A 14,675-nucleotide genomic window follows, 5' to 3' on the forward strand; every position below is an offset into this window, starting at 1 on the left:
TCTCAAAAAAAAAAAAGAGGTACCTATCATATTGTTGGCATATTAATTACTTTGGTAAGTTAACCAGTCCAATCAATTCTATATTAATGCCAAACATATGCCAAATCCACCCATTTCTCTACCTCCAATGCTACTACTCTGGTCCCATCCAGCATCATTTGTAGCCTTCTAACTTTTTCCCCTTTTCATTTTTTGCCCTCTTCAAAACTCACTCTTCATACCATAGCCAAGGGGGTTTTTTTTCTTCACCAAACTCATTTTGGCCAGAGCCAAGAGGATCTTTTTAAAACATAAATTACATCTTGGTACTTCTCACATTAAACCCTCCACTGCATGTAAACTAAAATCCAACAAGGTCCTGTATGAGATCTCCGCCCATCCCTCTTACCCCATCACTATCACTTCCTCTCTTCCTCTAGCCATATCAGCCCTCTTTCTGTTTCTTGACTACACTGAGCTTATTCCTACCTTGGGACCTTCGTGCTTTGCTGTTTCCTTTGCATATAACACCCTGATCCTCTCTTTGCATGGCCAGTTCCTTTGTAGCATTCAGGTTGCAGCTCAATTGTCACTACCAGAGTCCTTCCTTGATGATATCATCTAACAATCAGCATTCACAACACCTACTATATAATCTTGTTTTACTGTCTTCAAAGCACTTAGTGCTATCGAAAGTTTTCCTGCTCATGTAATTGTTGACTGTCTGTCTGGGCCATCTAGAATCTAGCTTCCATGAGCAGGATCTTACTCATTATTGGGTCTGCAGTTCTGGCAGCAGTGCCTGGCATGTAGCAGGTGCTCAGTACACACTGGTTGACTACCTAACTAAATGAATGTCTATTGGTATAAATCCCCACATAAATGAAAGAAGTGCTGCCTTGCTATGATTCCACATTTGTAGAACTGTGATTATCTGGCAATGTAGCTAATTTTATCATACTTAACAATTCAGGATAGCTACAGGATAAGCATTTTTACCTGAAATGAATGAATTTTATTTTATTTCTTTTTTTTTTCTTTTTTTTTTTTGAGAGATAGAGTCTCACCATGTTGCCCAGGCTGGTCTGAACTCCTGAGCTCAAGTGATCCTTCCATCTCGGCCTCCCAAAGTGTTAGGATTACAGGTGTGAGCCACCATGCCTGGTCATGAATTTTATTTTGAAATAAGTAGAGCTACCTAAGGTATCTTAATATAGGAAGAGAGATACATTATTATTATTATTATTATTTGAGATGGAGTCTCACTCTGTCACCCAGGCTGGAGTGCACTGGAGCAATCTCAGCTTACTACAATCTCCGCCTCCTGGGTTCAAGCGATTCTCCCACCTTAGTCTCCCGAGTAGCTGGGACTACAGGTGCATGCCACCACACCTGGATAAGTTTTTGTATTTTTAGTACAGACAGGGTTTCACCATGTTAGCCAGGAAGGTCTCAATCTCTTGACCTCATGATCCGCCCACTTCAGACTACCAAAGTGCTGGGATTACAGGCACGAGCCACTGTGTCCAGCCTACATTATTATTTTTTAAATGGCACTATATCTTAATTTATTCATAGGTAACAAAAAGTCATTACTTCTTTGAAATGGGGCTATCAAACCAATTATGCAATAAAACACTCATGAAACTGTGGATCTTCCTGATGCTGAGTCAGGAGACAAGTGTGAAATATAAGACATACCGACTATCGTGAGTCAGTGCGGGTAGGACGTTTTTAGAGAGGGTACAAAATCAGTGCAATTTAATAGCTGGAGAGCAATCCTGTAACAATGGTTCTATGTTCAAAGATAATACTACTTACTTGAACTAATCTGTTCCCTAATAGTATATGGCACCTCTGAATTTGTATCTTTCTTTTTCTAGACATTCTATCACTTTTTTTGCCAAAGCAACATGACTACAGTACCAAAAAAATGTGAAAAAAGTTACAGATAATTCTAACAGATCATCACAATTACTATCATTTCTGTGTTTTCTCTCCAGTCTTTTCCTTATGAATATATGCTTATGTAGCTGTCACTTATAGTGAATATGCTATTTGGTATCCTGCTTTTCTCCCTATATTATACAGTAAGCATTTTCCATGTGCTATACACACTTTATAATCCTCATTTTCTATAAATGCATTATATTTAACACTCTACAACTTAACTAATGATTCCTTTGTTTCTGAACCTCTAGGCTGTTTCTACTTTTTCTCTATTACGAATAATGTTGCAACAAACATCTTTGTTAAAGAAGGTAGTGTTTCCTTCTTTTGGATTATTTCCTGAGAATATAAATTAGAAAGAGGAGGATTACTGAGTCAAATAATTCTTTCGTTTGTTTGTTTTTAATGGTTCCTGTTTTGTATGACTGTTACCTTTAGTGTGACACTTCTTTGGTCTTCTGGTGAAAGTCCTTGAACTGGATGAACACCCAAGCATGGCAGGACAAACCCATTATACCTAAAAATGTAGAACCAACTGAGAAAGCAGGAACAGTAGACTAGTAGATTACAACGTATTCTAAAGAATAAGTAGAGGCCGGGCATGGTGGCTTATGTCTGTAATTCCAGCACTTTGGGAGGCTGAACCAGGTGGATCACTTAAGGCCAGGAGTTTGAGACCAGCCTGGCCAACATGGTGAAATCCTGTATCTACAAAAAATATAAAAATTAGCCAGGCCTGGTGGTGCATGCCTTAGTCCCAGCTACTTGGGAGGCTGAGGCAGAGAATTGCTTGAAGCCAGGAGGCAGAGGTTGCAGTGAGCCGACATTGTGCCACTGCACTCCAGCTTGGGTGACAGAGCAAGACTCCATCTCTCAAAGAAAAAAAAAAAGGAATAAGTAGAAAATAATCTCTTTAGGGCTATGTTAAAATGCTTTTTCCTCTTTATTCTCTTTAAAAATGGATCTTTGATATTATAAACTGGATGTCATAACTGTGTTATTAGCAACCCTTTAAAATCTTAATTAAAAGTAGCACCTTTCTGAAAGTTGTATAATCTTTTCAAATTCTCCTGAATGTTCGGCAACTGCCACAAGGGCCACAACATTGGCCTGAAAAAAAAAAAAAGAATAAGGTTACAAACAATATACATTTAATATAAATTATAGAAAATTTTAAAGTTTTCTCTGCATTTTAGTTATCCTTGTTCAGCCATGCTTCATCAATACAATCAGAAGGGCTATCATTGAGTATTTACTATGTTTCGGACCTTATGTTCAGTGAATATAAATATTGCCTCATTTAATTTACAGAAACCTATAAAGTAGGCTATAGTCTACTGTATAGATCAGGAGACAGAGTTTTGGATGTCGAATAACTTGCCCAAGGTCATCAGGTCTATGTATGTCCAAAGCCCACATTCCTAATTAAGCTGCCACAGTGAAAGTTACCTGTATGTAAAAATGCACTACAACCATTTCTGGCTGTATCATTTTTTGAGATGGCCACAAAATGCTAGTTACAATGAATTTCATAAACACTTCCAAAAAAATAATTTTTCTAAGCAAATCAAAACATCTCAGAAAACTTTAATAATATATCCCAGATCTCCAGAACCACGTGAATTTAAAAACTGAAAGATGGACCAATTTGTTCCATAGGGCTGTTGAGCATGGTAGCTATAGGAACATGTTTTGAATTCAGACTAACTTGTCTCTATCACTTCACTAGCATGTGTCTTTGGACCAGTTACTCATCTCTAGGCCTTAGATTCCTCATCTATAAAAATGGGGAATGATTGGCTATAAATTAGTAATTTCCTCAGAAGGCTATTGTGAAACACTGAATGAGGTAAAGTCGAGAAAGGCCTTAGCTCACTACCTGGCATGTAGCAAACACTTAATAAATGCTACTTAGGCTGGGAGCAGTGCCGCATGCCTATAACCCCAGCATTTTGGGAGCCCAAGGTGGGTAGATTGCTTGAGCTCAGAAGTTTGACACCAGCCTGGGCAATATAGTCAGACCTTGTCTCTATTTTAATTATAAATAATAAAAATTGGCTGGTCGTAGTGGGTCACGCCTGCAATCCCAGCACTTTGGGAGGTTGAGATGGGCAGATCACCTCAGGTCAGGAGTTCGAGACCAGCCTGGCCAACATGGTGAAACCCTGTCTCTACTAAAAATACAAAAATTATCTGGGTGCAGTGATGTGTGCCTGTAGTCCCAGCTACTCAGAAGGCTGAGGCAGGAGAATCACTTGAACCTGGGAGGCAGAGGTTGCAGTGAGCTAAGATCACACGACTGCACTCCAGCCTGGGCGACAGAGCGAGACTCTGTCTCAATAAATAAATAAATAAATAAATAAATAAATAAAATAATAAAAATAAAAAATGCTACTTACTATAAACTACTGAAACAACATCAAGGTAGTATATCTAAATTTCAAGCTGTTTTTGCTTGAAATGATAGTTAAAATAAAAAACCAAAAGAGCAATTACAAATATTGACTTACCTTCTTGGCTTTCTCCAACACATCATCCAAATCCTAAAACAAGCATAAGAAATCACCATTATTTTAGATGAATAAGCAGCTAATCTTGGACTGTATATGTCAATGTAGTTGTGGCATCACAAAGAATAACAATGATAGCAACTAATGGAGTGGTGGAAAACAAAGAGCCTACACTGACCCACCTCCTGTTTACTCTTACTATCGGTAAAGTCTGGCTACTGTTCCCAGCACTAAAACAGAAGCCTCTATTGTCAAATATACAGGGTATTTCTCTGTCCTCATCTTACTCTACTCCTCAGCAGCATTCGGAATCCCTCACTTGCTTACTCCTTCCTTCTTGAAATGCTTTCCACCCTTCGCTTCTGCAATACCACTCTCTCATTGGTGGCTACTTGTCAGTCTCCTTGACTAGCTCCCCTTCCTCTTTCAGACTTCAAGAACATCTGCTCCTCTCTCTGCACTTGCCTTGAGTGATTTCACTTCCTCTCATGGTTTTATCATCATTATGCTGAGGCCCCCATTTTTTTTCTTTTTTTTGAGATGAAGTTTCACTCTTGTCTCCCAGCTGCAGTGCAATGGTGCGATCTCGGCTCATTGCAACCTCCGCCACCCGGGTTCAAGTGATTCTCCTGCTTCAGCCTCCAGAGTAGCTGGGATTACAGGCGACCGCCACCACACTCAGCTAAACTTTGTATTTTTAGTAGAGATGGTGTTTCACCATGTTGGCCAAGCTGGTCTTTTAACTTCTGATCTCAGGTGACCCACCCACCTTGGCCTCCCAAAGTGCTGGGACTACAGGTGTGAGCCATCGAACCCAGCCGGAGTCCCCAGGTTTTTTTTTTTTTTTGAGATGGAGTCTCGCTCTGTCACCCAGGCTGGAGTGCAGTGTCGCGATCTCGGCTCACTGTAAGCTCCGCCTCCCAGGTTCACACCATTCTCCTGCCTCAGCCTCCCAAGTAGCTGGGACTACAGGCACACGCTGCCATGCCCAGCTAATTTTTTTGTACTTTTAGTAGCGACAGGGTTTCACCATGTTAGCCAGGATGGTCTCGATCTCCTAACCTTATGATCTGCCCACCTCGGCCTCCCAAAGTGCTGAGATTACAGGCATGAGCCACTGCGCCCGGCCCCCAATTTTTATCTTTAGCTTGTAATTCTCTCCTGAGCCCATGACTCATGTTTAAAAATTATGACATCTTCATTTGGATGGGATTAGGTTTCCCAATATGCCCCAAACATAAATCTTTATTTTCTCCCCACAAACCTATTCCTTCTGCTGACCTCCCCACCTCCACCTCAGACCTTGGTCTTCCCTTATCTCAGTAAACCAGCACCACCGTCTTCCCTATAGCACAAGCTAATAATCTGAGTCATCCTTGACTCCTCCCTTTCCCTTGCTATCCACATCCAATTCTTTAGTACTTACTGTGGATTCTCTCTCTAAAATGTATCTTGAATCCATGTATTCATCTCAAACTCACCTGCTATCATCATAGTACCAACAGCCAACATCTCTTGCCTATATACTGCAAAAGCCTCCTAACTAGTCTTGTAGCTTCCACTCTTCTCCTCCACCCATTTGCCATGCAGCAGCAAAATGGTGTTAAAATGGATAGCATCATGCCTATCCATTTTTGTGTAATCCCAGGACTTTGGGAGGCCAAGGAGGGTTGATCACTTGAGGCCAGAAGTTCAAGACCAGCCTGGACAACATGGCAAAACTCTGTCTCTATTAAAAATACAAAAAATTAGCCAGGCGTGGTGGGACACAACTGTGATCCCAGCTACTTGGGAGGCTGAGACAGGAGAATTTCTTGAGCCCAGGAAGCGGAGGTTGCAATGACCTGAGATCATGCTATTGCACTTCAGCCTGGGGGACACAGCCAGACTCAATCTAAAAAAATAAAAAAAATGAAAATAAATTTAAAAAAAGCCCTTTAATGAATCTGCATTGTGCTTCAAATGCAATCCAAATTCCTTACTGACCCACCTCATCTATCCCCTGCAAACCTCCCCAGTTTTGTTTCATGCCTTTCTCTTTCTAGCTCATCAGGCTCCACTTAGCTTTTTGGCAACTGAAATGTGCCAAATTCTAGCTTGTCTGGGGGCCTGCAACCTATCTGTTTCCCTAACCAGCATACACTCACCCCCTTGCTTGGGTGGCTCCTTGTCTTTTCAGCCTTAAGTGTCAGCTCCTGGGAGGATTTCCCCCTGAAATAAACCCCCCCTTAATCCTCTATTATTAGTCTCTAGTTTCCCACGTAATGGGTAAAACAGTTTGTAACTGATTTTATGTGTGTATTATTATTTTAATTGAGACGGGGTCTCACCACATTGCCCAGGCTGGTCTCAAACTCCTGGGCTCAAGCGATCCACCCGCTTCGGCTTCTCATAGTGCTAGGATTACAAGTGTGAGCAACCACACTCGGCCATGTATTTTTGTTTGTTTGTTTGCCTCTCTCCCCCATTTGTGAATTTTTTTTTTTTTTTCTTTTGAGACAGGGTCTCTCTGTTACCCAGGCTGGAGTGCAGTGGCTTGATGTCAGCTCACTGCAACCTCCACCTCCTGGGCTCCAGCGATTCTCCCACCTCAGCCTCCCGAGTAGCTGGGACCACAGGCAAACGCCACAATCACCGGCTTTTTTTTTTTTTTTTTTTTTTGGTTGGGACGAGGTTTCACCATGTTGCCCAGGCTGGTCACGATCTCCTGGACACAGGAGATGCGCCGCGCCCGCCTCGGCCTCCCAAAGTGCTGGGATTACAGGCGTGAGCCCGCGCCCGACCTCTCCCCGATTTGAACGCGTTTCGAGGACCGCTTCCCACAAAGACTGGCATCTCAGGCAGGAGGTGAGAGCCCCGAGGGGAAAAACAGGCCAGCCAAGGGGAGTGAGGGAACGATTCCAGGAACTCAGAAGAGCAAACAAAAGCCTTGTGGAGATAGCTTACCGCGACTGAATCAGGAAAAAAAAATCGGTATGTCTGAGGTTAAATAGGGAATAGGGAAATGAGGGGCAAGGTCATATGGCCATAAACAAGGGTCTGGGCGGGGGATATGGGGTTTCGTCCCAAGGGAGGAGAGCAAAGATAACACGAGGGGAAAGGACGGGGGCCTCCCTGCTCCCTCTGGCCCCGTATCGCCCTCACATACGCGGTCAAAGTCCGGGGCGGAGAGGTGGCAGTGACAGTCCACCAACCCTACGCCCGCCGCTCGCATTGCGCCCCGGCGGCTGCCGCTTTAGACCGGCCAGCAGAGCCGGAGCCGGAACGTTTGAGCTGCAGCGTCCTGAGTTTCCAGCCTGATGCATGCTAGTTACACCAGTGTGAACCCGCTTTTCCGCTTCCAGAGTGCCCCGCCCACAGTTCAGACGAAAAATGGCGGGGTCTTCTGAGTTGGTGGTCCTTGACCCTCCATGGGACAAGGAGCTCGCGGCTGGCACAGAGAGCCAGGCCTTGGTCTCCGCCACTCCCCGAGAGGACTTTCGGGTGCGCTGCACCTCGAAGCGGGCTGTGACCGAAATGCTACAACTGTGCGGCCGCTTCGTGCAAAAGCTCGGGGACGCTCTGCCGGAGGAGATTCGGGAGCCCGCTCTGCGAGATGCGCAGTGGGTACGAGACCAGTTAGCCACTTCTTTACTCATCATCCTCTTACCCAACACCCAGGATCTTAGGATTCAGAAAGATCCCACGCCAGGCCTTGGCAGAATTAACGGTGCCCCAGGCTACTGTAGAACCAGTTCGAGAAACGCTAGAGGAGAAAGAAATAGATGCTAATGTCAGCTGGGTCTTATTAATTACTTAGACCAGCGCTGTCCAGTGAAAATACAAGGCAAGCTAATATTTATGTAGTTTTAAACTAAAAGTAAGAAATAGGTGAAATTAATGGAAATAAGACATTTTGTTTAACCCAATAAATCCAAGATATTTTAACATAATAATATCAAATGAATGAGATATTAACTAGTTACATTTAAGCGCTCAGTAACTACAAAGTGGCTAGTGGCTCACCTGTTGGACAATGCAGCCGTAGACAATGAGGAATTCTCCTGGAAAGGGTAATTCTGGAAGTCAGCCATTCACCCAAGCAGCATTTGATCTTTCCTTTTGCATGTTTTATTTATTTATTTATTTATTTATTTTATTTTATTTTATTTTATTTTATTTTATTTTATTTTGAGACAGAGTCTCGCCCTGTCGCCCAGGCTGGAGTGCAGTGGCGCGATCTCGGCTCACTGCAAGCTCCGCCTCCTGGGTTCACGCCATTCTCCTGCCTCAGCCTCCTGAGTAGCTGGGACTACAGGCGCCTGCCACCATGCCCGGCTAATTTTTTTGTGTTTTTAGTAGAGACAGGGTTTCACCGTGTTAGCCAGCATGGTCTCGATCTCCTGACCTCGTGATCCGCCCGCCTTGGGCTCCCAAAGTGCTGGGATTACAGGCGTGAGCCACCTCGCCCAGCCTATTAACTTTTATTTTTACCGTTTGCACTGTGGTCATTCATAACTCACAAATGTGCGGTATTATGAGCTTTTAGATTTTTTCCCCTACATGTAAGTAGACTGGTGCCTGTTATAAGGAAGCACACAATCCCTTTATTTCTTGTCTTCCCAAAAAACTACCACCTTCAGGGCTTTGCAAAAATATTTAAGAAAGGCTTGGGAAATGCGGTATAGGGGCAAATGTATGATCTTAGTAAAGTTTTCAACCAACACAATTTTTTTTTAACCTATTTTAGTCTTGTAAAGAAAATGTTTTCACTCTAAAATCAAAAGGGGTCGGGCGCGGTGGCTCACGCCTGTAATCCCAGCACTTTGGGAGGCCGAGGCGGGCGGATCACGAGGTCAGGAGATCGAGACCATCCTGGCTAACATGGTGAAACCCCGTCTCTACTAAAACAATAATAATAATAATACAAAAAATTAGCCGGGCATGGTGGCAGGCACCTGTAGTCCCAGCTACTCGGGAGGCTGAGGCAGGAGAATGGCGTGAACCCAGGAGGCGGAGCTTGCAGTGAGCCCAGATCTCGCCACTGCACTCCAGCCTGGGTGACAGAGCGAGACTCCATCTCAAAAAAAAAAAAGGTTCAGTGGAAGAATGAAGAAACACTCCTGGGTTGTGACTCTGTATGTAGTTTTGTATATAGTGACTCTTACGTCATTCCCTCCTTGCAAGCAAGGCAAGAATAGGGATATATCTCAGGACATTTTTAGTAGTTTTTTGGGAGAAGACTTTTGTTGTATAATCTTAGAATTTGTCTGATTCTAGGAAATGCTAAGGTATTTAAAACATTTAGGTGTCTTACAGAAAAAGAGGAACTTGGCTTAACCTATTATATCCTATTTAGTGGGACGATAAAGTGAATTATAAGATAAAGTTTACAGGGCTTAGACTACCACAGGAATTCACTTGTGTTTTATTTTAAATAAAGCAGAAGCTTTATTTTGTATCTCTGTTTAAAACTGCATATTAAGTAGCAGATTTTCTTTAAAAACAGTATTGGTAGCAGTCTGCAATGAATATTACAAAGACAATATGTTTTCTCAGCAATTCTTGAAAGTAATTCTAGAAAATAATTTAAAAACATACATAGGCCGGGCGCGATGGCTTACGCCTATAATCCCAGCACTTTGGGAGGCCGAGGCGGGTGGATCACCTGAGGTCAGGAGTTCCAGACCAGCCTGGCCAACACGGTGAAACCCTGTATATACTAAAAATACAAAAATTAGCCGGGTGTGATGGCGCTTGCCTGTAATCCCAGCTATTCGGGAGACTGAGGCAGGAGAATCGCTTGAACCTGGGAAGCGGAGGTTGCAGTGAGCCAAGATTGCGCCATTGCACTCCAGCCTGGTTGACAAGAGTGAAACTCCATCTCAAAAAAAAACAAAAAACAAACAAACAAAAAATAAAATAAGGATTTTACTTTATGAAATCTTTGAAATGTAGAATATGTACTTTAACTCATAATTATCAGTAATTTGGTTTATGTTATTTTTAATTATGCAAAGGGTACAAAATATATGCTCATAAAAAAATTCAAACAGTAGCATAAAGCAAAATTCTTTGAGTTCCCCTTCCCCATCCCTCTTCCTTCTAGGACATAAGGTACTATTTTGGAGAGTACTTGGGGAAAGTAAACTTTCTATACCCCCTTTCTGTGGCTTTACCTCTTTCTCTCTGTTTATGTTTGTTTGTCTCCATTAATAATGTCATGCTGATGAATTGTTATTGACCTGCCTTTTTTGAAACCAAACATGTCTATTATTTGTTAGTGTTACGTAGAGCTTGTCTTCATCCTTTTTAGGTACTGCGTGGTATGAATATTGTCTATTTAACTCTTCTAATTTTGACTTTAGGTTTTTTCCCACAATTTTAAAAATTTCAAACAGTGCTGAAATGAACATTTCTAGCACATTCTCTTTAGTTTTTATGAGAGTAGTCCTTTAGGATGCATTGCTAGAAGTGAAATTGTTGGGTAATAGGAAATGTGTACTGCCGAATTCCTTTAGTCCATCATTTAAAAAAAATTTTGATGAAGTCCAATTTGTCTATTTTTTGTTTGTTTTTGTTTTTTGTTTTTTGGTTCTTTATCTTTTAATGTATTATGAACATTTTCAACCTTACAAAAAATTAGTTTAGTACAGTGGACACCCATATATCCATCACCAAACTCAACAGTTGTCAAAATTTTGTTACAGTTGCTTCTCCCTCTGTCTCCCAGGCTGGAGTACAGTGGCAATCATAGCTCACTGTAACCTCAAACCTTTGGGCTCAAGTAATCCTCTAGCCTCAGCCTTTCAAGTAGCCGGGACTATAGGCATGTGCCACTGTGCCTGGCTAATTTTTAAATTTTTTAGTAGAGAAGAGTGTCTCAGTGTGTTGCCTAGGCTGGTCTGGAACTGGCCTCAAGCAATCCTCTTGCCTTGGCCTCCCAAAGTGATGGGATTATAGGCGTGAGCCACTGCACCTGGCCTACATTTGCTATTTTAAAGCATATCTTAGATCTCATGTCATTTCATCGCTACATAAGTGTTCATCTCTCAAAAATACAGCCCTTTATAAAATATAATTTTATTTTTAAGCTTGTATGTTTTCCTCTTGTTAACATCAACAGTCATTCAGCAGCATATATAGTACTTATACCCCTGAGATTCAACTGAGCCTAAATTTGTTAGATTTTATTTTTTCTTTCATTCTAGGAGTACTTTTTTTTGTTTGTTTATAAGAATATTCCAAAATTTTGCATCAGATTTTCTCTTGGGTAGCATAATGGCTATGAGACCCAAAATGTAGGTAGGATCAATGATTGAAGTGGAATCTTCATTGAAAAGAATAAATATACTAATTAGCTATTCTGCTACTTTTCTTTATTTCCTCTGTCACAAATCTGGAAGTATTATTTTGCTAAAACGTTTGAATTTAGTATTTAAAATTATTTTTAGTGACTTGACTACTGTGAATTTATTGCAGACTTTTGAATCAGCTGTGCAAGAGAATATCAGCATTAATGGGCAAGCATGGCAGGAAGCTTCAGATAATTGTTTTATGGGTATGTGACTTTTTCCTTCCATTATTAATTTCTGGGTTATTTTTGCAGCTAATTTTGTTTTGAATGCTGTTTTTTAATCTCCATATTTAGTGTCATTTATTTTCAAGAAGTTGTTTACTAGGGGAGTAATAAAGAACTGAGATTATGACTTCAATAGTCTTCTTTGTCAATAGTTTATTGGAAAATACTGTAGAGCTATCTCCAGATGACAAAAGAGGCCCAGGGAATTTCTGTAATTATTTACAAAGCAAGTTGTATTTTTGTAAGTGATCTCTAGAGTGAATAGTGAAGTACCCTTAAAAGTGTGAAGTTATTATTAATTATACAAGTACTGTGTAAATGATGAGGTTACATCTTTGTAGAAGGTTCCTTAAAAAGACAATTTTTTTTTTTTTTGAGATGAAGTCTCACTGTCACCCAAGCTGGAGTGCAATGACACAGTCTCAGTTCACCGCAACCTCTGTCTCCCAGGTTAAAGTGATTCTTGTGCCTCAGCCTCCCGAGTTGCTGAGATTACAGGCATGTGCCACCATGCCTGGCTAACTTGTATTTTTGGTAGAGGACGGGGTTTCATCATGTTGCCCAGGCTGGTCTCAAACTCCTAGCCTCAATCTCCTAAAGTGCTGGTATTACAGATGTGAGCCACTGCTCCTGACCTTGTTCTCAACTCTTGGCTCATAGTAGGCACCTATGAAATATGTTAAATTAATGAATAATTCTTTCCTGTTCAATTTTTCTTTTCTTTCTTTTTAGACAGAGTCTCACTCTTACCTAGGCTGGAGTGCAGTGGCGCGATCTCAGCTCACTGCAACCTCCACTTCCTAGGTTCAAGCAGTTCTCATGCCTCAGCCTCCCAAGTAGCTGGAATCACAGGTGCTTGCCACCACGCCTGGCTCATTTTTGTATTTTTAACAGAGATGGGGTTTTACCATGTTGGCCAGGCTGGTCTCGAACTCTCAAACTCAGGTGATCTGCCTGCCTTGGCCTCCCAAAGTGTTGGGATTACAGGCCTGCGCCTGGCTTCTGTTCAAATTTTGTGATACATTTTAATTGTAGCTTTATCACTAGGTGGTGCTAAGAAAGCATGTTCCTCTCTACAAAAAAGATTTACCTGGGAGACTTTTTTTTTAACTAATTGTGAAATAGTACATTATTTTCTTCAGGCTAATTATTTAACTTTTTTCATGGATAAATGAAAATTTAGGGAGGGCTGCTTATATAAATAATTATTCAAAGTAAGAAATAACTATTATTTCTTGCCCTCAAAAAGAAGGGTAGTTTCACAATGTATACTACTGGGTGATGAGTGCACTAAAATCTCAGACTTCACCACTGTACTATTCATCCATGTAACCAAATACCACTTGTACCCCAAAAGCTATTAAAAATCAATCTGTGTGTGTCTCTCCCTCTATCTATCTAGGAAAGAAGGAGGGAGGAAAGGAAAGAAAAGAAGGAAAGGAAGGGAGGGAGAATGAATGGGAAGGAAAGGGAAAGAAAGAAGGAAGGAAAGAGAGAAAAAGGAAAAAAAGGGTGCTCTCAAAAGAACTAATTTAGTGGGATTCAATTAATATTTGTGACATGAATGAAAGACTATACCTGATATACTTGATTATCTGATATGTATATACCGAAACATATCCGCAATTTCTCAAAATGTTTCAAAAATTATGTTTCAGATGTTAGATTTCTTCCTAATAAAGCTTCTGATCAATAAAATAAATAGGTCCATTTCTAGCATAGACTTTGACACAACAGAGCAATATGAGGACCATTTAAGCTAAGAACTTAGCTCTTTAGTATTTGTAACTACTTAGTATTTTTACTCTTTCAAATGATTTTCAAAATAAAGTTAGATGGATCACCTACATTCCTTTCATCTAGGGTGCTTCATTTCTGGGCCCCATCTCAGACTTACTGAATCAAAATTCTGTACTCCTGAAAACCAAACACCGCATGTTCTCACTCATAGGTGGGAATTGAGCAATGGGAACACTTGGACACAGGTTGGGGAACATCACACACTGGAGCCTGTTGTGGGGTCGGGGGAGTGGGGAGGGATAGCATTAGGAGATATATCTAATGTAAATGACTAGTTAATGGGTGCAGCACACCGACATGGCACATGTATACATATGTAACAAACCTGCACATTGTGCACATGTACCCTAGAACTTAAAGTATTAAAAAAAAAAATCTGTACTCCTAACATACTCGTTAGGTGATTCTTCTAACATTTGAGAATCACTGTTTTAAAACATGAAAAAGCATATGATAAAGTAGAGTTAGCTAAATGAAAGAAACTCTAAACTCACTGTATCTTTCAGTTTTTCCTACCATCAATCCAGTTGAGTCCTATTTCAGATCTAGTTACTCCACTCACTGCTACTGTCATAGCTTTGGGTCAGTTCATAATAAGTCAAAACTTCTTAGCATCCCTGATATTAAATACCCTTTACAGCCTGGTTCTTATATATTTTATCATCCATTTTTCCTTTACTTTATTCTGTAGCCATTTAGAACTTTTCTCAGGTCTCCAAAGACTAGTATCTTGCAAATACTGTTTCCACTGCCTAAAATGCTTCTCCCTATTCCTTTTTTCCCCTACCACTTTTTATCCATTGGACTTACACTTCTATTTCAAGCTCAAATGTTACTTCTTTAAAGTCTTACATTTCCCAGTCAGTCAGTTTTCC

General features: G+C 41.0%; 2 protein-coding genes across 11 annotated transcripts in view; one reads left to right on the plus strand and one right to left on the minus strand.

Annotated features, from left to right (window-relative positions):
* Positions 1 to 7,683, minus strand: part of TATDN3 (TatD DNase domain containing 3) — a 25,439-nt gene extending 17,756 nt beyond the window's left edge. For all 5 annotated transcript variants that reach the window (XM_019030413.4, XM_019030416.4, XM_019030412.4 and 2 more), the window contains exons 1-4: positions 7,588 to 7,683; positions 4,440 to 4,472; positions 2,966 to 3,039; positions 2,362 to 2,446 (exon numbers count right to left, since the gene is read on the minus strand). In XM_019030413.4, the coding sequence (XP_018885958.2) occupies positions 2,362 to 2,446; positions 2,966 to 3,039; positions 4,440 to 4,472; positions 7,588 to 7,653 (258 nt within the window). In that variant the 5' untranslated portion in view covers positions 7,654 to 7,683. The remainder of the gene's footprint in view (positions 1 to 2,361; positions 2,447 to 2,965; positions 3,040 to 4,439; positions 4,473 to 7,587) is intronic.
* The window catches only part of NSL1 (NSL1 component of MIS12 kinetochore complex), a 67,009-nt gene continuing 59,927 nt past the window's right edge, over positions 7,594 to 14,675 (plus strand). For 2 of the 6 annotated variants that reach the window (XM_055371085.2, XM_055371073.2), the window contains exons 1-2: positions 7,770 to 8,045; positions 11,901 to 11,979. In XM_055371085.2, coding sequence (XP_055227060.1) covers positions 7,812 to 8,045; positions 11,901 to 11,979 — 313 coding nt within the window. In that variant the 5' untranslated portion in view covers positions 7,770 to 7,811. Of the gene's footprint in view, positions 8,046 to 11,900; positions 11,980 to 14,675 lie in introns of all 6 variants that reach the window. The other 4 variants (XM_063708710.1, XM_031014815.3, XM_004028374.5 and 1 more) reach the window with 3 other exon arrangements.

The sequence above is a fragment of the Gorilla gorilla genome, chromosome 1 (genome assembly GCF_029281585.2).
Source record: "Gorilla gorilla gorilla isolate KB3781 chromosome 1, NHGRI_mGorGor1-v2.1_pri, whole genome shotgun sequence".
NCBI classification, from domain to species: Eukaryota; Metazoa; Chordata; class Mammalia; order Primates; family Hominidae; genus Gorilla; species Gorilla gorilla.